At 36.7% G+C, this 26,491-nt stretch overlaps 2 protein-coding genes across 2 annotated transcripts in view; one reads left to right on the top strand and one right to left on the bottom strand.

Annotated features, from left to right (window-relative positions):
- Window positions 1-5,499, bottom strand: part of AVEN (apoptosis and caspase activation inhibitor) — a 69,870-nt gene extending 64,371 nt beyond the window's left edge. The window contains exon 1 of the mRNA XM_017741951.1: window positions 5,295-5,499. Within this exon, the coding sequence (XP_017597440.1) occupies window positions 5,295-5,484 (190 nt within the window). The 5' untranslated portion in view covers window positions 5,485-5,499. The remainder of the gene's footprint in view (window positions 1-5,294) is intronic.
- CHRM5 (cholinergic receptor muscarinic 5) overlaps window positions 1-26,491 on the top strand; it is a 49,232-nt gene that overhangs the window by 13,486 nt on the left and 9,255 nt on the right. The gene's annotated exons all lie outside the window — the stretch shown is intronic.

The following is a 26,491-nucleotide window of genomic DNA, read 5'->3' as shown; positions in this document are numbered from 1 at the left end:
GGATAGGAAAGCATGTCATGGAAACTCAGAGAATGTTTAGGGAATGAGGTACTGAAAAACAGAGAACGTGAAGATGCAAGTAAAGCACATGCCCATACCTATTTATCTCAGGAGCACATAAACTAGCAATATTTAAGTGACCTGTTACCAATCCTCAGTACAACAATGTAATCACCTTTCAAGACCAACAACCTGGCACCTGTGTCTTAAAGCTGATGATAGTGGTAAGAAGTAACCAATAACGCTATGTTCTACACAGAGCTCATGTCACTTGGGGTACAGCAAGAACATGGAAGTTTTGCATCAGTTGAATTTCTGGCAAAATAAGAAGTAGATGAGTTGTCAAGAAACTACCACTGAAAAGTGGGGCTCTGATATATACAGTAATCCAAATAACCAATGAGTTAGGCATTTCTGTAAAGAAAACTGATTGTCAGCTATTCTCTATAATTTTAAAACTCAAAGGATTCTTTTTCAGCACTTGAACCATGCCCTATTACTGCCATTCTTTTTGCTTGAGCAGAATTATCATTAAAAACAGAAAACTGATTTACTCTTCCCTCAACTTTTTTTTTTTTTTTGAAAAAACTTGGAAAAGTCTCTACTTAAGATAGAAAAGTTGAAGGAAAACCCATTTTTAATGCAAGCCTTGCTCCACAAATTTATCTGTTCAGGTTTTCCAAGACGGTCAAAGGCCTTCTGTGTACTTCTAATTCTCAAGCATGTATTGATCATGCAAATGACAAAAATGCAGCAATGTCTTGCAATAGACACATCAAAATTAAACAGAGACCCAAAATAAAGAGGTTAAAAAACCAGAACACATTTTTAGGGAAGGGAATGTAACTGTTACCTCATAATTCTTATATCTGTTGTTCATTACTATTATGCTCCAGTGACTGTTCTTTTGAGTTTTATTCCACATTTTTTATTGTATTCAACTGCTAGGTACCTACAGAATTATACGTATTATTATTAGAAATTATGTGTATTCCTACAATGTCAAAACCATTCTGCCAGTTTTGTTTGAACTGCACAGCATTTCTCCATCTTAACCTTTAAGGCACCAGAATTATTCATCCATGGCCTAAAAAACCAAATGGGAAAAAATTCATGTCCAAAAAGATATTTTTTCATCTTGATAATCATCATATCTTGCAGTCTGCATATTGTTATTGAGGCATGTATATTGGCAATTTTTGGCTGCTGTACTGCTAACGCCTACCACATTTAGAGAAAAGTGATCAAGTGCCCAGATACCTTTTGATCAGCTCTATAACGATATCTTTAAAATATATTTTTAAATATAAAGAATCCATTTACAGACAAAAATCTGATGAACAGCTTAAGTCTACTGTAGGTCACTTAACCCTCATCTGTCAAAAAATGAGGGCAGCTCTTCAAACATGGCAAGATTCTGCTAGCAAAGTAAGGCTATCCTATCACTTCCACTTCTCTTGCTCTTTATGCTTCAACAGCATTTTTACTAAATTGATTCGCGACACATTCCCTGAGGGCTTCACAATGGACTTGTATTTTATACCAGCTAGACAAAAGCAAGTTTGCTATATTCAAGACAATTAAAAATAAATAAATTATAAAATGCTAAAAAAAAGAAACATACTTAAAAACTTAAGCTGAACCAAGGACACCTATTTTACACAGAAATATAATAAGCCCTAACAAAGTAGCTCCATCAGGCCAGTGACATCAGCTATTATCAAAGCCACCTGGCAGTTCTTACTCAAGACTATTTTCAGCTGCTTTTCTAACTATTCAGTATGAAATTTTCCAGGGCTGTTGTCTGCTTTAGGTAGCTTTTCCTTATCCTCCTCTTACCGCCACCTTGAAAAGGAACCCAGAGAATGACTTGAACATTTTTCTACGTGAAAGCACTTGAGAAACTGTAACTACTTTCCTGCCCTGAATCAGTAACTTGAAGTCAGACTGCACAATGATGTTGTATGAAGGAGGTACACTCTGCTCATTTTGCAAAAAATCTCACCTGACTTAGCCAAGCTACAAGCGTCTAGAAATCAGAGTTTGTACCTCATTTTTGCAAGATCTGCTGAAGCTTAACAACCAATCATCACATCTACGTCCTCAGTGGTCTTCTGCATGTCGTCTCAATGTGCAAGGCACCTGAACTAAGCTTCCTCTTACTTCCTGTTTTGAGTGAAGAGTCAGATTTTCCACAGTAGGAGAAGTCTGCATTTAATAAGCTTTAGGTAAAACACTGAACACAAAGCGTCATCTTGCATATTTCTGCAGTGTCACCTATGGAGATATCCCTAACACAGTTGAAAACAATGGCCTGTCACTTTATATTGTTGGGTAACTTGAGTAGGATTTAGGGTATACTGGCAGAGAATGTGGAGAGAAGATGGCAAAAACAGTTTATAATGGAGACCAGAACTGGAAGCTTGAAAGAATGAACTGGGATTGACTAGACAAGGAAAGAAACAAAGAGGAACATAAGAAGATGTGGCAGTGAATTAAACCAAATCAGCAATGCTGAGCAGAACAAGTAAGACTTGGGGGTCACTAGGACTGGAAAGAATGAGGGACAGATATTCTGTCTCTGACAGAATCTGAAAGAGTTGGATTTTAATAAATATATGTGGACGGGAGTTGGCTCACAACAAAAGACTGAAAAAAGACCCACCAACAGGGTTCAGAAACACAGACAAGAATCAGAAACAGAAGGAAGGAAGAGTGAGAAGAATTAGTAGGCAGGCAAAGGCTGACAGCAGAGAAACAACATGTAGTCAAGAGATGGTCAGGGACTAGTCAGGCCTAACTATTTGATTGAAAAGACAGAATCAGTGCTGCACTAGAGATTGTCTTAAGGCAGGGAAAGCTGGAACTGTAAGTGAAAACCTAAAAACCCAGTGTTTGTCTTCAGAAGCTATTGAAAGATGTAAAATAAAATACCCTAAAGTTTCCACATTCTCTTCAAGTATCTGCAAACTCCTTTCTCCTCCTCAGACTTCCATTTTCCACCTTCCTCTGCTAATGATAAAAATGTAGTGTAACAATGCATAACTTTGTTCCCTTCTTACCTCAAGCAACAGTAATGTTTATGTATTACATTTAAAAGCTCTAATCCTCCTAATTAACAACATGACATCCATATCACAGAATATCTCATTTTGCCATTTTAGGTTGATTTTAAGTAAAGAATTACACACAGAAGCACGTTTACATGATATTAAACAAATAAGTACCAAGGACTTTTAATTCCTTGGACATCAGGAATTCCTCCATTTAATTTTGTCTACTAGTATTAATTCTGTCTTTATTACATTATCCCAAATGATTTTTTCTATGCTATCTCATTCAATTAACAGCATATTTTCTGGGATAAACCAAGTTTTCTCTTTAAGGATGACACTTTAAGACCCTGCATTCAATATTAGGGAACCTAACCATTACATAGGAGATCAGGTTTTTAATCTGAGCTTTCACCAAAGAATTCTTAACTGGTTGTATTAATTGCGTAGTTGTGTATTAATAGTAAACTACAAGACTTTTAAGACTTTTTTAAGCTTTTGTATTAATGAAAAATGGAGATTTACCTCCATTCCCTCTCCTGTACTCCCTAACTCCTTGTTGCAATTAAATTGGATTAATTTTGCAACTTCAGAATGCTAAACGGCAATATACTAACAACAGCAATTATCAAATAAAACAGATGTGCAAGCTTCTTCTCAGACCACTACAAATAAATACGACTGTATTCTCAGTTTTCACACATCAGCCAAAGAAACTAAAGAACAAAGAATACTGCTGACATATACTGCTTTTTTACGTGACTCCAAGAAATCTGCATTATTGTTTAGAAGGTACTTTTTTCTTCCTCCAGAAGAAAGTACTTTATTCCCTTTCTGTTTCTTATTGATTTATATCACTGTAGAGAACAGTAATAAAATATATGCTAAAATAAAGCACTCTCTAAATCAAAGATTTAGAATTAATAAATAGTATGAATATATGAATACTACCTTCCAATATTATCATTTGAGGCATTAAGAGAATCTAAAGAGTAAAATAAATGGGGAGATAATAACTGTGTTGAAGTATAACTCATGAAAAATACAAATTAGCAAAGGTAAATACTACTTTGTTATATCCTCATTTCCACAGTACTATACTTCAGAACATTTTAAAGACATTCTGAAGGCTAACTGCAGAGTTACTGAAGTCATTAAAAAGCTGAACCATGGAGACATGGTACCTCAGGACAGGTCTCTTGATTTCAAGTTTTGAATTACTATATCTACTTTGCTCCCCAGACTCTGTTACATACACAGTTCTGAGGTCCATACTATGTGCCTTGACTCCAGCATTGTTTGCCACGCAACACACCACTCAGAGAGGTCAATACACATTTCACGATCCTGGGATTAAAACCTGACAGCTTAGGCCCAACTTTGCAATGTTCATGTGAAACAGAACTTCAGAAATTGGTTCTTGGACCAAGAAAAGAATCTCTGGTCTTTATTTCTTTATTGTAGCTAACTTCTACCTTACCCCCCCAAGCTGTGACTGAAAAACCCAATTATTTAGATTTGGGAAACTGCAGAATTTCCAAGGTACTAAAAAAACTGCTGTAATACATTGTTTACAGCTTTTTACTGAACAATATTCCAACACAATGGCACATCAAGAGTTTCTAAAATAATTTTAGGTAACTGTTTTTAGCGCAACCACCCTATACTATAAATGTATGGCTGAAAAACCCCAGGATCTAGTATAGACTGTCCCTCCTCTTCCTCCTTTATCATCTTCTCTAAACAGAGGAAAACAACTGATCGTTATTTTCAAGGAGCGTAACACTTGCTACTCATGCACACATCTCTACAGTGCTGATCACAAACCTGTTGAAACAACCAAGAGCAAGCAGCTGTCTGAGTATTTGCTGTGTTTAGTCATACCAGCAACCATTTTTTGTTTCCTGGAAAGCAACCCAATAACCAAGATCAGCAAGAACAAGCTCAATGTTACTGGATGATGCACACACTCAGACCCCTCTTTTCACAAAAAGGATATAAATGCACTAGCCAGCAGCTCTCTTATACTCCCCATCTGTCACAGCTCAGTGCAGCCTGTATGCTAGGAGGCTGCAGCTGTGGAGATTTTCAACACTCTTAAATGCATAAATGGCAGACTTACTGAAGCAGATAGGAACGGTATTCTAGGGTGGCGGTTCATCATCAGAGACAACAGCCAGAAAAGCAGTCATGTCTCAAAATGCAAAATTAAAAAAACCCTATAGATTGGAAAATGCTTACCTGCTGAGCTAAGCAAAACACTGAAGTCTGTTCCTCTCTGTGACTCCCCACATTCACTCTGTCCCTCTTTTTCTGTATCCTCATAGCGGCTCCAGTTAGAAAACACCTTTCTTCTTGAATAGCATTTCACTTCTTCCTTCTCTTCTTCATGTCGTGATTCGGTATCATCATCCTCCTCTACCTGTGACATTTAAATGGACAGCTAAGCCATTGCAACTTAATAGCATTTTGTTCTGTATTTAAACAATCATTCATACAAACAACTCCAACCACAGAAATAAAACCCATCATAAAACCCACAGAAAGACAAATCCATCTGGATCCCCACCAACATTTTAGGTGGTACTATCTTTGTGTCTGAATGTAATTCATCAAGAGTGTAACTAAAATGCACCGAGGGAAGCTGCAGCTCTTACAAGGGGTCAAGCATTGACACTGATACAAGTTCCACTACTTTCCCTCCTATTCTGAAAATTTATAATGAATAGCTTCCTTCCTAAAACTGAAAGCAATGGATACAGAGTGGAACTAAGAACTGAAACCAAGTATCTCTGTCCAAATGTTGCAGTGATACATATGATAACTGAATAAAACTATATTTGTAGAGTGGAACAGGAGAAGATAAATTCTGCAGAAAAACATTTTGAAAATGGTGATTTATGTAAGAATTTCTATAAGGAACTATAGAGTCTTAAATCAAGTAATATGGAATAATTAATCAAATTTAATCTCCTTCATGAAAGCCATTTTATGGAAATAGACATGAAAAAATTAAATAGACTGCTAGCAGTTGATCTACTAATTTTAACCTCTTAAAAAGTCCTAGGGTCAAAAGGAGAATTCATTGCAGAGTCAACTTAAGATACAAGCAAAATAGGCATCTGCCACAAGTACTCAACAGCTGTGGAAAACTCTCCTGTCTTGAATTCTCTACAAATGCAGCTCTCCCAGAGCTTGGGGTTTAGCTGGAATGACTGTTGCTACACAAACAAAAAGACTTGCTTCCTGGAGGAAAGAGCACTCAAGGCAAGAAATTAAATCTGTCACAATTATACAAATGCACTCCCACGTGTCAAACAGCTGACAAAAAGGAAAATATTCTGTGCATTCTCACGGGTTCTGTGCAATTTTTTAGGTAAATTCTCTTTTCTTTGTATTCATCAGATAAATAAACTAAAATGGTTGTTGTAGGTAAATGGTTATATGAGCAAGTGGATGAAGTGACAACTACATTACTGGAAACTGAGGCAGAGCTATAGCTTCCACACAACAAAGGCCAAATCCACTTCCATCAAGATAAAAATAAACTTATTTCTTCTCTATTCTTCTCCTAAAAAATGAATGATTTGCTATAATCCAGCAAACCTAGTGAAATTCAGTGCCCAAATTAACTTGGACCTGAAACAATTCACAAGTCAAAGCAGGAGCAGTGCTACAGAGATAGATCAGTTTTGTACTTTATTTTTAAGAAAAGATCAGAATAATCTTAAGAAACTATGACATTATAGATAATTACTTATTATAGACCTGTTTGAAGAATTCACTCCTTTCAACCGTAAAAATAAAAACCCAAGAGTAGCACTTTCTTAGTTCAACGTGCTTCCAGTAAACTAATATGGATACAAATGTTTTCTCTTAAACGAGACTAAATTCTTTTTCGCATTCTGTTATTAGCTATGCTATACAGTGCACCTCAAGGAAATTTCACTTCTTAGAAGTAAAATAGCTAACTTCAAGAAACAAACCACAAATTCTCAGGAGCAGAAGTTGTGCAGCCTGGTCCCCCAGGTACTGTCCTGAGGCTTACTGTTAAAACAAGTAAACTTCAAATACAAACCTGCTCCCATTTCCAATAAATATTTAATGGAAAATCTTATGTGATGCACCACCAAGCTACAAAATAGAACTGCAAATAATCACAATTGAATAATCAATTCAAATTCAATCAACTTAAAGATGTGTTAAAATTTTCAAATACATTAAAAAACTGATCAGTGAAACTTCTGAAAATAGTTTGCTTCTACCATCTCACATGAGACAGTTACCAAGTAACAAACCCAGACACTCAGAAACATATACCTTAACCACCTTTCTCTTAGCTGCCTATTCAGCTACACCATACACTACTACCACTGTCACCCCACCGTGCTGAAAATGAGTCTTAAGCAAACATCTGTCCTATGTGTAATGAAATAAAGAAACTTCCCTCTTGCCACATCATCAAATAACAAAAGATACAAGCTGAAACAAATTCTAGAATCCAACTCAGACATAACCTTTAAAAAAGTATTACTCACATAAGTAGAAAACCTTAGGCCTTTAAATAGTATTGAACTACATCTACATATTATTGCTCAGTGTTCTAAAACACCAGGATACCACAGGAGGTATAGCATCTATCTGCTGTGCCTCAGTTCCAGATAGTAATAAATGCATCACCATTTGCACATTTCACTGAAATTTTCGAAGTGGGGAAAGTATGCAAAAACCCAGTTGAACAAAACCAGGAAACCTTCAGACTATATTTTTCATATCAGAAGAACAAAAAAAAACAAAAAAAAAAAAAAAAAAAGTGTGCAATATTCTGCCTAAACACTGAAGAACTCAAACAACAGGGGCCAAGCTCCCCTGCAGAGGAACTTGCACAATTTGTGGTCTTCTGCCAAGCAATGCATTTTTATCCTTTATGAGAGCCTGTGACTGCACTTTTCTGCTAAAGGAAAGCAAAGTGCATAGCACAAATGACCACAATTTACAGTCTAACAGAGCAAAAGAATACTTTAATACACTAATTTTACATACAGGGTTGGGGACAGTATGATACTGAGAAAATACGAGAAAATGGGCTTTTTGTTTGACTTTTCTTACAGATGAGAACACGTTGATGCACGTGGTTCAGGAATGAAGGTGTTTAAATGTAGTAAACATTGTTCTGAACTAGTAGTTTCCCCTGGGGTCATCCTTCTGCACTTCCTTGGAACTCAGAGTGGTTTGGATCAAACCAAGGCTGAAGTACACAATGGAGAAAGTGCAACAGTGACCTCTTGCATCCCGCTTCAATTACTCAACCACTCTTCACTGTAAGTGCAATCAGTCCTAGCACGTTAAGCACACGTGTCCAAGCACTTAACAAGAATTGTTGAGCTCACAGCCCTTTAACAAAACTCAAAGTGCATTAAAAGTCAGAGCTTCCATTAAGACTTTCTAAAAATGTCCTTATTACCCTTAGGAAGCCACAGGAGCTAGAGCTTATAGCCTTCTTCCTGTTCAATTCTGGTAACGCATCTGGTAAGAAAAATTTAAAGCTCTTCATCTTTGCCAGTACTTAGAATATCCTACCGTAACAGAAACATCAGATGTTCAGCTTACCTTTCTTCAGGCCAGCTGCTGTTCCCTAATATGTAGGTGTCATGCATTATTAGATTTCTGTTCTTGTTTGTTTCTCTTCCCAAGAATGTCACTTTACAGTATGTATGTAAACATAATTTGAGGTTTTCTGTTAATCTCTTAGAAAGAGCATAGCTATTTGTTTTCTTCATTTCTGTCCCAAATTATTTTTAGAAACTCTTCAAAGTTATATTGATTGAGTGCTACTTTTCCCCTTTGTTACTTAATCTCTGTATTACTGCTTTGAATGTTACATCTACAATGTATTCACATTTCCTCAATCTTTTCCATTCTTTATTAGGGACACTCACCTACAATACCCCAGACATCATATATATCCACTCAGAGTCACAATTAACAGTTAGTCACTGCCATATGGGGACACCTACATGTTCATGGACAGTCATAACCACTGTCTGCTCCCTACATTTGCTGCTCTCACAACAAACAACAGCATACACCAATTCCTTGAATAAACTTCTGTCTTGATTCCCTCTTCCCTTCCTGGAAACTGCTGTACAGCTGTGGTCAAGTGCAAGGACACTCAAGCTTACCTAGATGTCTCAATCCCATTTTCTCTTCTCATCAGGCAAAAAGGCTAGCAAGACAAAATGAAAACATTCTCTGGGTTGAATCTGATCCGGACTATCAGCTGCATCATGAATGAGCACATATCTTTTTTCTCATTCATATTTAAAATACTAAGGTGTATGTGCAGAGACTTATTTATCTTTTGTTCTTCATCCTAACTTTGGCAGTATCTGTTAAGGTCAAATTTTCACAGATGGAACTTCTAAGTCAAAGGGTCAAAAAAATGTACATAATTAAGCAACAAAGCTGTTCACGACCTCTACACTTGAAATTGTTTCACAGAATAGAAGTCTGTATATGGAGGCTTGTATGCATGTAAATTAGTACGGCAGCTTGGCTGGTATTGACTTCTTAGTGGTTCCTCTGGGCAGACAAAGTAGAAATGTTAAAGACTGTTACTCTTTAATGTTAGAGACACTCTTTAATGACTTAAATTTCTCTTGGAAAGACACACTTGCTTTTAATTTAATGGTTCAAGTTATTGGTGGTGTAACCAAACAGGAGCAATAGGATTACACCAGGAATTATCTTAGCACATTACAGATACAACACAATCTCGAAAAGATTTCCTTTTTTAGCAACAGTGCTCATTAAATGCTCATTAAATTTATTTATATTTAAATCCAAAAAGGTACAGAAGAATCCCCTGACAGCTTAATGCATTACTATGATTGATAGGCTAATACCTCATGATAGTTAATAGTATAAAAATCTCCAAAAGTTTTCTTATTTTACACATTTAACTAATTACAACCCTGATATATATGTCCCTCTTCTTGTAAGTAATTACTCAACAAAGGAATACATCATCTGGTTTATTGTGGTGGAAATTTAATGGATTCTATAAATAATGAACTGTATTATTAAAAAAAACCAGACTATATTCAGAACTATGGCAAATGGAAGCAGAATTGCATTTTTTAATGGATTTCATAGATTAATGTTATTCTGTTACAAAAGACAAAATACTAGTGCAATTTTATCAATATTGATGCAAGTTTGTAGATGTTTAGAATCAAGATGTCCTTACTCACAAGAAACAATATAGAACACTATCTTCATGGTGCTACCTAGAGAAACAGATGAAATTCAATGAAAGATTTTGAAATGCAACTCACAATAGCAACAAACAGGAATTCAGGTTTAAAAACAAAAATAATTTAAAAATACTAATAGTAAATTAACAAGTTAAACGTATCTGGCAGTATACTGTATACAACTCCTCTATCTGGGAAAATCCCACAAGGCATGCCAACACATTGTTCTGTCTACCTAGGAATATCAATGACAAATTTCTGTACTGAGAAAAATTAGCAAATTAGAACAATATAAAAGGGAGAGTATGAAGTATGACCAGAATAGAATATCTCAAATTATTCTTATTTAGTTCTCTTAATCTAGATTTTTGAAAAATCAATGAAAGATAAAATTTCAAAATTTCCCTGAAAAATAAGATTTTCCCAAAGCAGTGATACCATAAGATACTGCTTCACTTCTTTTAGAGACAGAAAGGAATATTTTGTAATAACACTCAGAATCACCTGCCAAAAACTGAGCTGTTAGCTTATCTGTAGTGAATTGTTTTCAAGAGACACCATATTCATGAGTCTAACCATAATGACGACGAAAAAGTAAATATAATAATCTTGTCCACCAATTATTTTGCTTCAAAGTTCTTGCTCACTAGAACTGAGTAAAAACTTCAAATGAAAAAGGCTGTTGTCTCATTGCTGTTCAACTGGACCAAAACACCACCTCCTAAAATATTCTTTGCACTCTTTAAAGTTTTAACATGATCAAGCACCAGTGCTACAAGGTGTACTTCATCTTTCTCACAAATCATTATTAACATTTCCATAAGCTATAGCCATGTTCTGTACGAATTGTATACCTCACTGAATTGGAATGAAAATTTCTATTAGGAGCTAAATCTCTCCCTTAGATTTGCTGAGAGAGGGGGGGAAAAAAAAGCCCCACAGGCAAACAGCTTGGTTATATTGTTTGCAACTACTGACTTAAATGGCAGACCACCTTCTCTTTCACAGACCTAGAAAAGAATCCATAAATCCTGATGCTCATTCTTCACTGCCCTCTCAGAAATACCTCTGTGACCTGCTAGTACATTATGAGCTGCACAGTCCTTCAAATGAGAGCCTTACAGGGGCAAAATGAACCAATGTAATACACACTGCTCAAGTTTTGTACTGTGGCTTTCAGAGACTCAGTTTGAAAACTGTTGACTTGTAGATAAATTAAACTTAATAACCATGCACTATAGGTTACCAAGACTTTGTTCTTGGTAAAGCCTGCCAAGCAATTATTTATTTCAGAAATTGCGTATTTCAGGGTGCTGCTCATTAGATACAGGATTTTACAAACTACAAAGCCACTAGCTAAAATTTCACTCTACTGATTTAGATGAAAACTCCAAACTGAAGGATACTTGATGGGGTATGTTGTGAGAACAGTATAATTAGAAATTCAGCACTCATTCTGCAGTAATTGGAAAATTTGGTAGAGTATCAACAAGTTGCATTAACTGCAGAAGTAGCCCTTTGCCTCCCTTCCCCATGGCTGTCCCGTGCTGCGAACAAAGAGTCTGTAAGAAGTTTTTCCAGCTGCTGTCTATAGATAACGAGACTTTTGATTTTCTAAACTTGCCAAGCTAATACATTTCCACCAACAGAAAATCGACTGTATTTTTTTCTTTAATTCAGTGGAAATGATTTCATGAAAGTTACTGGCAACTACGTAAACTCATCAAGCAATTTATACAAAATTGTTACATGGACTTGCACAAAACCTGGCAGCTCTTCTACCTTCAAATTGTCTGTAACTATGAAAAGCTGATTTTTTGTCTTAAAAACATCAGTCAAAAATATAAGAGCAAACACAAAATAGGAGCCTCTGTCTTGACAGAAATAACAGGTTTCATGAAAACCTTCAAAGTAAGTATATTGCCATAAAGGTTATAGCATTTTCAGTAAGATTACTGATTGTTCCTATGTATAGGCTGTACTTGGCAAAAACCAGAAGGTTTATATATTGCATACATATGGATCCACATATGCGAATGTTGCATGTCTTATTCTAAAAGCAAGTTACATTTAGTATTCTGGATCAGTTAAGGAAATCTTCTGGAGAAAGAGAATTGTTTTTACCAAATCTGCTGTTCCTAAAAAGAAGTTTCCTAAGATGCATTAGAGACTCGACTATATTCTGAAACTGGTTCAATTCTTATGTGTTAATGCACCAGTATTACAGAGTAATACAAACTGAAAGGGATTGCAAGAGGTCATCTTGTCCAACTGCCTCCTCAAAAGAAGGTCATAACTGAAATTAGATAGCTTGGGGCTTTGTTCACTCAGGGCTTAAAAAACTCCAATAGTCTATTTAATCCTTAGTAATTAATTTTGCTGTTTTATTCTCGCACTTCTAAAATTGCAAAAGTAGTTGTATTAACAGCTTTAACAATAACTTGTAAAGAACACACATGAAGAGTTCTGTAACATCAAGAAGGCAAAATTTATTGAGGGGAAACATTCACCTCAATAGCAAAATAAGAGATGTTTTAAAAGATACTGCTATTTTACTAGTCTTCATAAGTCAGTGGGTAAGACAGCCTCTCTCAATAAACATATCTGTTATAAACTTATACATATTGAGAAGCTTTGTACTTCTGCAACCATATCAATGATGAAGTAAAAGCGTGACAAATTATGTAAAAAGCTCAGTAAAAGCATCCATCTGCAGAAAAGAGAAAAATTTGATCCTAACTCACAGAGGTTATCTCAAACTTGGAATGAAGTCTGCTCAAAAGAACAAGGTTTAGAGAAGACATCAGTTATATTGACAAGTCTAATGTTTATTTAACAACCCCTACATGCACACAACTTTATAACAAAGTCAACAAAAATCCAGCAACTGTACCAAGATCAAAAACAACATGTTGAAGAAGCTTCAGGGTTTCCCATGCAAGGAGAAGTATGTGATGAAGTTATTCAACAGATCCATTTTTTGTCACAATGAAAATAGAAAAAAATAAACAAACAAACCTCCCAAAACAAGCTCTCAAAAGATTTCTGCTATGCTATATTACACATGAAAGGAAACCTCCAAAGTTTACATTTTAATAACAACAAAACTATCCCCTAACTTTAAATTAAAAAATATTTGAAAATAGACAGTAACAAGTTAAAAGTTTAGGGCTTTTAAAAATGCATCTATTTTGTAAAAAAGAAAGCACATAGGAGCACAACATTCTTCTTCTATGGATTTCAAAACATGGAAATAGCTCAGTGATATTCACCCACACTGTTCTATTTTCAACTGTCACAGCATTAAAGAAGAAAAAATCTCAAAGACAATAAACAGAACAGGATTGTTTGAAACTGTATCCCTAAACTAAGAGAAACTTAATCAGTAGTTTTCTTTTCTACTGTTACCCTTCTGCCAGCTTCAGTTCCTTTGTCAGCTCACAGCAGAATCAGACAAGCACAAGTAACGGTTAGATAGGCTGGAAGCATGCCATGAAACATGGGGACTGGGAAGCAGGTCCTTCCTTTATATCTGGCAGCAATTATCTGCTAGATTGGCTAAGTGTACTCATAAGCCATATCCTTGGTTTGATTTCCTGCAATGTTAAACTCATTTTTCCAAAGTAAGTTCTGTTCTCTCTTTCCATTAAAGACTTAGAGACACTCCATTACTATTCCTTTTCACATAGTACATGTGGACACAGAGGTGACATCTGTCAAAGTCATATAGTTTTAAAAAAACCCTTTGCTACAAATATTTATGTTGATCGATAAAATTTTTAACATAAACCTCAGAACATTTGCCTTTTGTGACTGCTTTTAGATCCCTTTTTCAGTTAAGGTTTTAAAGTAGCCATTCAGATGTGTAAGACATCATTTTAGAGGTTCTATATACAAGTACTGGTGTTTGGTTCACAGTGGGAAATTCTATCTTGAATTTAAATTAAAACCACCAACATCTGCCACTTTTTCAGATAGAAGTGAAGTGTCTGAAGTCCTGGTTACAATACAATAAATCATCTTCTGTACTGAATATTCTAATTGTCACTAACCAATCTAATACAAGATTCAAATCCTATAGCATTTACATACAGCCTATAAGAGTTCTTATATTACCATAGAGTGTTACATCTTAACTTCTAAAAACTACTCTTTGGACCCCTTCTGCTGAGCTAGTAGGGTCTGCTCTGACCCTTGGACCTGCTTGCAAGCAGAGGGTATTGTTCTATCAAGGGGGGATTACTTCAGTCGGCCATACCATTGTTTTCTAGTTGTTCAGTAACTAAGACCTGGTATTTCAAAAGTGGCTTTCATTTCGATGTCGCCTGTAGTTTTCATATTCCCAAAATCTTTTGTCAGGCAATCATATTTCCAAGGCTTTCCTGTTTCATCTTCCCCAACAAAACCTCAGAACATTTGCCTTTTGTGACTGCTTTTAGATCCCTTTTTCAGTTAAGGTTTTAAAGTAGCCATTCAGATGTGTAAGACATCATTTTAGAGGTTCTATATACAAGTACTGGTGTTTGGTTCACAGTGGGAAATTCTATCTTGAATTTAAATTAAAACCACCAACATCTGCCACTTTTTCAGATCAACCACCACAAAATAATAGCATATTGCAAACATTCAAATATTCACATAATGAAAATAAAAGCTGCAAAAGGAGACACTCTACCAATGTGAAACCCTATAAAGGTCCTGTATAAGAAATTCCAGCCTACAGCATTTTGTTTTCCTCACCCCTTTCACTATAGCCACAACATTGTCAGTAGCATAGCTGCTACATTTTTCATCTTTCAATACTAATATATTGCGATTTCATAAATATAATTTCACATGCTACCAAAAAACCTCACATCTCTATTACCCCTCTATCAACAAACTAGGAGACGCAGACATTATGCATTTTTTAAATTGAATTGCATTATTACATTTATAGCAGGACATGTTGAAGCACTAAAACCTGAGTTACAAATAGCCTAATTTGACAAGGGGAGTAAAAAAGGGGTACTTTTTAGGACCAACAGACAGTCACATAGTAAATCAATGAACAGTAAGTTATTAAAAAGACACTAAGGATAAAAAGCAGTTAGTCTGATGTGCAATCAAAACACATAACTATAACACAGAATGCAAAATCCCATATCAAGAAAAAAACCAAGCAGGATATAGATATATTGAATTACATTGATTATAAAAAAAATCTAGTCATGCTAAACAAAATACTCATGTATTACAGCAATGCTACTTCAAAAAGATGCTATGCTTGACTCACAGGGCTTTAAACAGCATTTCTGAGACCAATACTACATTGAATTTATTTCTTTATACAATGGAAAATCAGAAAAGATGCAGAGAGTACCAACTCCCCAACTGACAGACAACAAAACCTTTCTTCTTCCTTGTCTTTTAAATTACATGAGAAATGTATAGGCTGATCCATTTTCTTAGGTATCTGCAAACCAGCCAACACATTGATGCAAGGAAAGGGCAAATGAGTGAAACAGTAATTCAAAGATACGAATTTAAGAGATTCCAATCCCTGCCTCACAGTCAAGGCAAGATCTCCCTGACAGAATACCCAAGTGGTGAAAAAAAAGCAGCTACTTACACCCTCCACTATCAACTTGCACAAGTCAGTAGTCCTGTTCCTACAACAAACACAGCTGAAAAATAATTAATCATCTGGAGTTTTCTCAGGCACTGTGCAAGGCGTTGTCCCATAATGCAGCGAATTGCAGCCAAATGTCTGATTTGTGGGGCGTTTGCCTTTGAAAGTGATAGACTTGTGTTGAATCCACATGCACTGTAATTTAAAATACAGCTGTATTATGCACAATGTGTCTTTATGATTCTTCCCCAAAACAAAAGGCAGCCACACACCACACACCCCATTTTCAAGCTCTTTCAGTAGTTATTGCTCAAGGATGGTAAAGGCAATAGTATCCCAGAGCATGTTCTCCAACTCCTATACTACAGTCTGAGAATTAATGATGAATGTGTTTGGGGACTCTGTCTATATATCACAATATCAATATAACACAGATAAAAGGTATAGAGATCACACTGTCTTGACTCAGGTAAGTCAGAAGAAGAATTTTCTATCACCAGTGTGTGGCATGCACTTGGCCACACATTGGTGATAGCAGCACATTTTGGACAGAAACAAAATTTTCTCCAGCAAAAATAGTTCTGCTTGTCATAAAATGAACTGAGAATAGATGGGGACTGCAGCAAAAGAGAGGAGAGTGCCAAAACAAAGCACCTCAAAGAGATGTGTAAATAAATACAATCCATGTTTCTTCAGCTATTGAAGAACTACAGCATTTTATCCAGAAAATGGAAATAAATTCAATTCCCGTTTCTGCACAAATGCATTCCTAGTTGTATCTCTCTCTTCCCATGAGAATACCATGGCTTTACACACTCTGGAGTGGGAGATCTAGCCTCTTTTCTCAGCTGGACCTATTCTACTTTGTACAGCACCTGGACACTCCCGATAGGAGAACTCAAGAAGCTGCTGGTCTATGTGCCCTGCAGATGCACAATCACCACACACACAGATAAAAAAGAACAAGAATGTAACACTTAATGTCAGTCTTTCTTCCATTCCTACTCTCTTCATGACAATATCATGTTTTTACATAAAGTACAAAGGGACTGAAAAAACGGAATTGAGGGAAATTCAGATAAAAAATTATTTCAAGTTCATTGGAAGGTCACTTATCTAAGAAGTGAAAAAAAGCTTCACTGCACTTTGTATCTGAAACTGGGAAGAAAACAGATCACAGCTTGAACTTTTTTCCACATTCCCAAATCTTTCGCCTCAGTAGTCATTGCAGACTGAAACTTTTTCATTGTGTACTCTCTGTATCCAACACAGTCTCTGTATCTCCTGCCTGCCATTTTACCACAGAGCATCAGTGATAATGGCTCTGTAACATTACCCACAAGCTGTTTCTAATGTAAACTGGCAGACACAAGGACGATTTTGCTATATATTTCGAGAGAGCTGAAAATAATACATTACCTTATTAAGAGAGTTTTTTTTCTGCATCATAACCAGTATTTTCTGGGGCTAACAAAGAATACAATAAAGCAAGAAAATAAACAAATACTGATAAGGTCATCAGTCTGTTTTGCTGTCTCACTGAAAATAATTAAACCACTTTTCATTATACTTCCTCCTTCAGGGTTTCATATAATTTAAATAAGATTTTTTCCCCTTTCAATTATTCAACAGAAAACAAGCATTTGTAAAAGTCACTTAATTGCAATTCTTGGCAGCCAGCTTAAACAAGTCAGTATAGATATTTGCAAATCCTTTTGTTTTTATGCTCTATGTTTTCCAGACTACACCTAAAGAGAAAAGACAAAAGGCTAGACATTCAATATTTTGTGTATTGCACTTTCTGATTTGTCAACAGTATTAATAAGATCAATTCGTATTGTTAAACATTCAATTTATTCCCTCATTACAGTGACACACATCAGAGCAAACTAAAAATTATTTCTACAAAAATATTAATGGAGATGAGGTGACACATATGTTTGTATGTTCACAGTCTTCATATTGGCATAGTGAGCTATTGATGAATTTGTAGTGAGCCTTCAATGATTTTTCAGTGTTGCCTCAGAAACAGAAACAATTTACTTCCCTATTGCTCACCTAGGTATCAGAGCTCTTCCAGTACAGGTTCAAGTTTCTACTATAAACTGTTTCTTCAACTTGAGGGAAAAAGGAAAAAGCTAAAGTTTCGTTGGTTTTTTTTTTCCCTTTAGACTAAGGAAGGAAGAGCCTTGACTCAAAGGTTCTTTCATGAAAAGAAAAAAAAAGAAAATCCCTACAAAGCATAATCCTCTTCACTAGTTTGCTCTATTGGTGACCTTTAGAGAGATCTACCAAAGTTGAAGAGAAACTTAATTAGCAGAAAGGGCAGCTGAGAGAACAGGTAGCATGAAAAAAAAAGCTTCTAGTCTTTATCGTACGGGATGAGAATTTTTGAAAGAGGGATGAAATACTAAGACTGGTTCATAAATGTTGGATACTGGAACTCAGCACTCTGAGTTAGCTAAAGATAGAATTAGCTGAGAGAGACAAGAATTAGCCGAGAGAGACATCCTATTCTGAAACCAATGTTTTGCCTAAGAGGAATGATGTTCCAGTTAAAGGAAAAAAACATCTCATCAAGTACACAAGAGAGAGACTTCTTCTTGAAGTTTCTACATAAAATCGTTACTGCTTCAACAGTCACAAAGTATGGTTCTAGAAGCTGTCTTAGTAACTTCAATAGCAAAAAATATTTCTCTCTCCTTGATTTTTAAAATGTTATGGGTAATTCAGACAGATTAGTCATGTGACTGTGACCTGCTATGAACTATCACCCTCTACAATATATAACGTGTAGTAAAGAGTATAACCAAAGAGTCCTCTCTGAAAAGCATCACTGCAGTTGCAGAATACCAATATGAAATACCAGAAGAAAAAAAGTCTAAATCCTGAAAATTTCTTGCGTTCAAACCTATTTACAGCTGAAGAAAAGACCATGACTCATATCTAGACGTAACATCTGTAAAAAGCCTAACATTAAACAAGGCTCAAACAATTCTACGCAAACAGAAAAAAACTTATCAAGTGCTCATGGAAAACTCCACTTCTGTGTATTCCATCTCCATGTCTATTCTGTCACTATAAGCCTCTTGAGAGGCTCAGTGTTGCAATGTTGTTTCATATTTGAACCACCATTATGAAACCTTTTCACTATACCAGAGTGGTATAATACCATGGATGTCTTTAAATCTCTGTCTTTACCTTCACTCAAAAAAACCACCCTTTGTTACTTTTATATCAAATTTGAATGCAACTTACTGCAGACATTTTAGAAACCACCACTCAAACCTCAGACAACCCTTCCTCATTCACCTCCTACCTTTTTTTGGAAGAGGGTGGAAGGAGAAAGATATTTTTCTAAATAGCCTTAAAGAATGTGCTTCCCTAAATCCAACATGCAGCTTGAGGTAAAGTAGTGAAGAATCATTGTCCAAGGTCCTCAACACAGCAATACCACACTTAAAACCCCAAGATGTTAAAATCTAATTTTATTTTGCCATTGGTCTGGAGTATAATTCTGAAAAATAAGAGTTACCACACAAAAAGGCTCTGACCCTGAAGTTAACACTGCTGTGAAGAAGCTTTAAAAGTCGTTTAGAACTCTCTGAGAGTGCAAACACATCCAAATTACCAAAAAGGTACAGGAGGACTGGGCTGCACCTGCTGGGATGCACTACAATCCCATAATTTTATGTGCCCATCATATACTTACATGCTACAGTTTGCACAGGTGAGCCAACTTAGGCACACACAGAACAGTAACCACAGGAGAACTGCGTATCCAGCTTGCCATGGTGAGCTACAGACAGTGCTCAGCTGTCTGGACAACGGATGGACGGCTTCAACTGTGATTCCATCAGGAGTGAAACCACATTGAGTCCACTAATATTAAACCCAAGTGTAACCCACAAGGCAAATTTGCATCAAAACCCCATCCTTGACAGTAATTCAAACTAAAAGCCACACCAAAAACACTGAAGGAACTACTTTTTCTCATTAGTACAGTTATTTTTTTTAATTTTGTCTCTTCAAAAAACATTTTACTCTGAGACAATAATCCTTTAACATCCTTGCTAACAATTTAGGTGAAGTGGAAGAAAAAGAAATACAGAGGATGGGACCATTTGCACTTCTGTTGCTTCCATGGGCATGCCACCTGTTGTTACAAATTAACAGGAACATAATACACCAGTGAAGTCAGCAAAGCAGCATAATGTGAATAACGCAGTCTAATATAGGACACTGAAGAAAAAAAAAGTAGAAAGAAAAATTAACAACCAAACAAAAAAAACCCCCAAAAACAAAACCAAACCAAACAACCAAGCCACCAAAACCCCATAGTTTTTCAGGCAATCAGAAAAAACTCAAAGCCTCACAACATGTCAGTGAAAGAGCCTAGGAAGAACTGTAGCCGAGCATCATCACTCTGTTCCTACAAGACAAAGACCCTGGACATTTCAGGGTTAAGGAGAGAGACTGCACAGCCTCATGCAGAATTATCCTCTGGGAAAAGAGAAACAGGAATAGAAACACGACCTTAAGGCGAGGTTCTTACACACTCCAGCAGATTTATGGTTTTACAGTAGTGTATTACAGTGTCTACCTGCAGAAGAGTTAAAGTCTTATTTACAAAAATAAATCAAATAAACAAACAGAAAAACCCAACCTTCCTCCCTAGACCCCCTACACACACATAATACAGAGGAATTGCATACATGAAAAAGAACAGTGGAAAATAAATGGACCCCCCTCTATGCCTTACCATAGAACACTGAGTCACACAGGCTTGAAATCCTAATATTGTGAAAACCTGTAAGAAATACTCTTCTGTATTTTTTATAAGCCTCTAAATCACCACTGAATCAATCATCAGCATTTGTTTGCTTATTTAAAATACAGTGAAACCTTCTGACAGCTACAAAAGACTGTGCAGCACTATTAGACCAGCTGGAAACTCATAACAGGGCTCCTGAAACTACCCAGTTACTTTTGTGAGGAAAACAGCATGGCATAATTTTTTAAACGAATTCATCACTTCTACAAATTTATTGATTTTTCAGCAGAAATACTTACTGTCCCTCACTTGATGTACCCAAACAAACTCCTGTATTGCGCTCTCTGGGACCAAACACTCATCCCAGTAGAACAAGATCTTTAGCTCAGCATTACAAAGTGTACCCTCCCTACAAATAAATTTTCTTCAGAGCTGCGTTTCGAAGAACCAGGGGCAAGTTCTAATAACTCACATGTGTTTGTGACTTTCACACGTTGCGCTGCATGTTCAGAAAACATCACCCTGAGATGAGAAGAACATTCCCACCCCATGATGTGCACACATCCTTACTCCTCACCATGTAGTTCCCGCCCAGCACGCCAAGGGCCGGGCCGCCTGCACCACCTACTGGTCCCTTACAGCATTGGTTCATCGCCCCGGATGGATGCATGCATGGATGCATGCACTCTTAACTGTGTACTTCTTCCCCAAATTCTGAAATCTTCAGTTAAATATGAAGGGAAGTTCTTCTCCAATATTCAAATTACTACCATTTTATATTTCCTCTGAATAAAATCCACACACTTTATTGGATAATTAAATCTAAATAAGATTATGATTGAAAGCTGTGTTTCACACAATTAGCCACATACAGAGCCAGTAAAGTTATTTCTTTAAGCTCGAAAATATTTGGAACAACCTGTTACCAAAAAGCTACCAAATTACTACCCCAGACACTTGAGAGGAAATTACAGGAACAAAAGCATTTAAGTAGGTGAGGAGAGAAATGCACAGCCAGGTAAAATATAAAAAACCCTCGAGCTCTTTCCAAGGAAGTTACAGAAAAACAGACATGAAGTTGCTATGCAGCAATGATGTTCACCTGTGTAATGGGATGCTTTCAATACAAATCTCTCAAGTTATACCAGCAGGAAAGTTGGTAAAATATGCTGCAGGAATAACAATAAATATCACTAAACCATTCCACACTGAACAATTAGGGACTACTATGAAACTCTGGAGTTCCCAGAACTGTGAAAAATAGGTTCTGCTGTTGTCTAGAAACCAAAAAAGAATAAATTAACTTTGGTTGTATAAAAAGCATTTATGTTTTTCCATTGCACAGACAGCCTTGAAAAAATAAAAGAAAAATAAATAGGGCTGTGACAAGTGGTTACACAGCAGCTCAACTGAGTAGGCTCAGTAACCTTCATCATACATATTTTTCTGTCCTGATTTCCATGTACTTCCTACACAATGCATTACACAAGCTATCTAATCATTCAGTCACAAGTTTTATTCTCAAGGCCCCAATTAAACCTCTTCCTTCTTAATAATGTTTTTCTTCTTGTCCTGCCTAAAATGGATCTCTTTGCAGCAACCTTTCTATTTTATGGAACATTGCTAACCAGGCCTGTCCAAACTGTCCTCTTTGCCAGATTAAAAAAAAAAAATTAAAATAAATATATAAATAAAATAAGAAGAGAAAGAACCAGGTTCTTCAGACTTTCCTCCTTGGCCGTATCTTCTTTATATCTTTCTTCATTCCCTTCCTCTGAACTTTCCCCCAGCTAGTCCCAGTCTTGCAAAAATAGAACTAGTTCTTCAGTGTAATGGCATCACTAATTGATACCTTCTCATCCATTAAGCTGACAGTTCTATAAAATTGCACCTTAATCAGTCACATACCACTACAGGTTTTTCCTACATAGATGCTGTTTTATTATATTTGACCTTGAATCACACCCAAATGCAGGCTGTTTCTTCCATTTGTTGAGACTGTGTTCTGTGCTCCACTCTCCTGCCAGTTTAGCACTGTCTGCAAATTTTAACACTGTATATTTTAATCCTTCATTGGAATTACTAATAGAAAACTGAACATGAGATACAGAATTGCAGAATCCCATTTAACAACACCAGTTTGACACTGAACCATCACAGTAGAGAAACTCCTGAGAAGGGAAGCTCTTCACACCTCATTAGTAATTAAGTACAGCTCATAAACTGATGTACATTAAATAAGTTTTCTCTAGTTGCTTTTGAGAACATTCACATAAAATGTCAAAAGATTTATTGTCTCCAAGATCTAGTCTTCTATTTGCACAAGTTCTGTTACAGTGTTCCAAAGGAAATCAAATACATCTGCATTTGTTACTTTTGTTACTGTGCCTGTGAACTGCTTTTTGCAGTTGCTTAGATTGTAAAGAGTTAGCTCATACTAATTAAGAAAAATTTATCTGATGCTGACAGCATTAGATGTTCTCTTAGATCAATTTTATATGTGCATGGACCACAAGAATGAAGATATAATAAATACTAAATAAATGTGATGCCGTCTTGAAACTAACCACTCATGAGAAAGACTGCACTAAAATCCATCTGTTAACCTCCATTTTTTAACAATAAAATGTTTACTGCAACACTGCCCAAAGCCAGGAAATGAACATTGAAACAGACCTGCCAATTTCAACTGCACTGAAGCAGCAGCATGCATCACATGCACACTCAGTGTATCATTGTATCAGTGTATCAAGTTAAAAGAATACTTTGTAAATTGCAAATTTAATAAACAAAAAGGACAAAAGAAAGTCTCCTTAAACCATTTCCCCTCACTCCCCCCAAAAATGTGGTCAAGGACCATCAAAATAAAACCCAGCACCATATACACAATTTCAGAAAGTTGTTTCTATTTTAATATACTGTATCTCATAGAGAGAACAATTTTAAAATTCTGACAGTACCTAAAATATGAATTCTGAGTAGACTAAAATGGGAGATAATATTGGACCAATGTCAATTGGACCTTTCACTTTAAGCATGATAATGCCACATTTTACTAAAAATGAGTAATTTCAAATGTGTTTTATTTATTTAACATAGCATAGATGAGCTAAAGCAGACTGAAACAATGGAAAATTATTCAATATGACAGATCTACAAAGAAATCTGCCATTTGGTAAACCAGCTGGTCTTAATTAGAGATTCATTTCTGAAGGGAGGACACAAAACCTTCAGTAATCCATCCAGTTAAATCAACATGCTCACTAGTTACAAAAAGACATAACAAGTGGAAGATCCTTTTCCCTCTTCACAAGGAATAAGAACACATTTTCTTACCGTTTCTAAATCAATTTCACGTTTGAGAGAGGCAGCACCTTGTTTCAAGAGTGGAGCTGGGAAGTTACTCAGAGAGCCACCTTCTCAAGAGCTGACAGAAATCACGAAGTTTTCCTCTCTAAGATTCTGATCCACAGCTGGACCTACCTTGCAGGGCCTTCCCAGGCTTTGCAAGTAACACAGCTGATCACCCATGACTAAAACCAGAGAATTACAGGATCCCTGCAGCAGCGTAAGGCACATAGTGTCCAGTCTTCTTGTGCCCCAAAGAACTGAGAACTTATTGTGCCACCACAACACTTACTTCTCCCACTTGCACAGGTCAGAAATAATATCCTCCTGTAGCTTCAAATAGAAGCTTAGGAACCATTAGATTAAAACATCCAAAACACAACATTTTAAGGTTAAGAGTGCTTTTATGTGAATGCAACTGACTAAGAAATATTGCTGCCAAAATATTATGCAATTTAATGCCAATTTCTACTTTACTGTAAAAAAAAAAAAAAAAGAAAAAAAATATTTTTCTGAAAAGACTCCAGCATCTCAGCACACAGTAAAGAAAGGGAATGTGGTAAAACCATCACACTCCCTGCCTTATTACCTGACTTTCCAGCTTAGCAACTCAGACATCACCACTTCAGAAGATTTGCCCCCTGTTGCTGAAAGGCAGCAGGGTCTTGTCTCACACAAAATGCTTACTCTGGGCCAAGCATCCTATCACTGAGGTGGTGCACTCTTGTAATACAAGTCACTTTGCTGAACACAGAGAACACTAAGGGGTTGGGATTAAAAGCGGGCAACTCCCTGTCAGATAAGAGCTGGCCACACTGATAGAAGGAGGAGGCCCTCCCTGCTCCAGAAGTGGTGAATTATGAGATTGGCTCAGAGGTAACACTAAAATTCAGTTGCTGCAGGCTGGCACAGCTGCTGATGCTGTGGCTGGATTGCTGGAAGTCAGTCCCATCCCAGCTGCTAAACATGAAATTTGTGGCAGGTGCACTAAGAGACCATACAGTGCTTAACATCAAAGCCCTCCAGTGCAGGAAGAGCACTACATTTGAACAATCTTTAGCAGAGTTCTGGGAAAAGCTTAGCTATTGTTTTACTTTAGAAGTCCTAGCCCATATTAGTGGACAAAAATAAAGTCACTGTGCTAGGCTAAGATGAAGAGCATATCCAAGTCAATAACACAGTGATCAGTGGCAAGACATATTGTAATGTCTCCCAAAAGAAAAAATTTTAATTGCAGGGTCGAATGACTTTGGAAAAAATCAGTCCAGGACAGAAATTTCCTCAGCTAATACACAGAGGTGCTGAATTTCCCCTGCATGCCTCTGCAGCTTATGAGGGAACACTGCTGTTTCACATCCAGGATCCAAACCTGTCCACAAACATCAGTGGAAAGCACCGACCAGCATTCTAGGTAACTGTACTAATCGACCTGCAACCTTTATCTCCTGAAACATGAGTGGTATGTATCTAAACACAATAACAAAATTAATATTTTATATTTTTTAAATCCACCAGCAACCATGGGAGTTCTAATACAGATAAAACACTGGCTGGGTTCAATTGAAGCCATGCCATCATAAAAGTCAAAGTGAATCTAATCAACATGATGCTGGAATTGGGGAAGCAGCTGGTTCATCTACATTAGGACTCCCAGTGCTGCCAACACCAATCACTATTAGGTCATCATGGTAATCTCTTTGCCAATCCAGGGAGAACCATGATTTCGATGTTGCAACATTGCTAACAGAAGCAAGACAATCTGAATGAAGTAGTCAAAGCCTTTTTTTTAATGAAAATTCTTTTTAAAGGCACAGTGTTGATCTCATACAATGGTGAGTTAGAGAATGCATTTTAATATCTCCATAGGAAATTGCCTATGTAGTTGTGGTACACAATGGTATGTCTGTGCTACTTTTAACCTGCTAAAGCATTTTATAATGGGTCGAAGCGCAACTATCAACTTCTCTTAATGACAAATACATATCCAGTGAAGCACAGATATCCATAATGTAAGATGTGCTCTGTTATCATGTCTTCACTCCGAGTACCACAGGCTGGACAGGACACATGCTCATTTCAACTTCTGATCATAGAATCTTTAAGGCTGGAAAAGATCTCTAAGATCGTCCGAGTCCAACCATTAAAACAACTGTGCCAAAAACGCTCAACAATTCTTCATCTCTATTTGCAAACATAATTTTTTCAGATGCATTTTTCAAACAAGACTTTTATCTTTTCAGCGTAAAATTATACACGTGCTTCGGCAAGAAAAGCCCTGTGTATGCTGCAGCAGAGTGCATGGGCAGAGCTGTTCCAGAACAGGAACACGGCACAGGGAGCCGGCAGCTGCGGAGCCGTCCCGGGCGGCAACGCCAGCAGTCCCAGCCCACCCCGCCAGCAGGGGCACAGCTGCCAGCTTGGCTCCACCTCGGGAAGGGGAGGAACAGGG

This window comes from Corvus brachyrhynchos, unplaced genomic scaffold, assembly GCF_000691975.1.
Source record: "Corvus brachyrhynchos isolate BGI_N302 unplaced genomic scaffold, ASM69197v1 scaffold115, whole genome shotgun sequence".
Taxonomy (NCBI): Eukaryota; Metazoa; Chordata; class Aves; order Passeriformes; family Corvidae; genus Corvus; species Corvus brachyrhynchos.
This window is presented reverse-complemented; position numbering and strand designations above follow the sequence as displayed.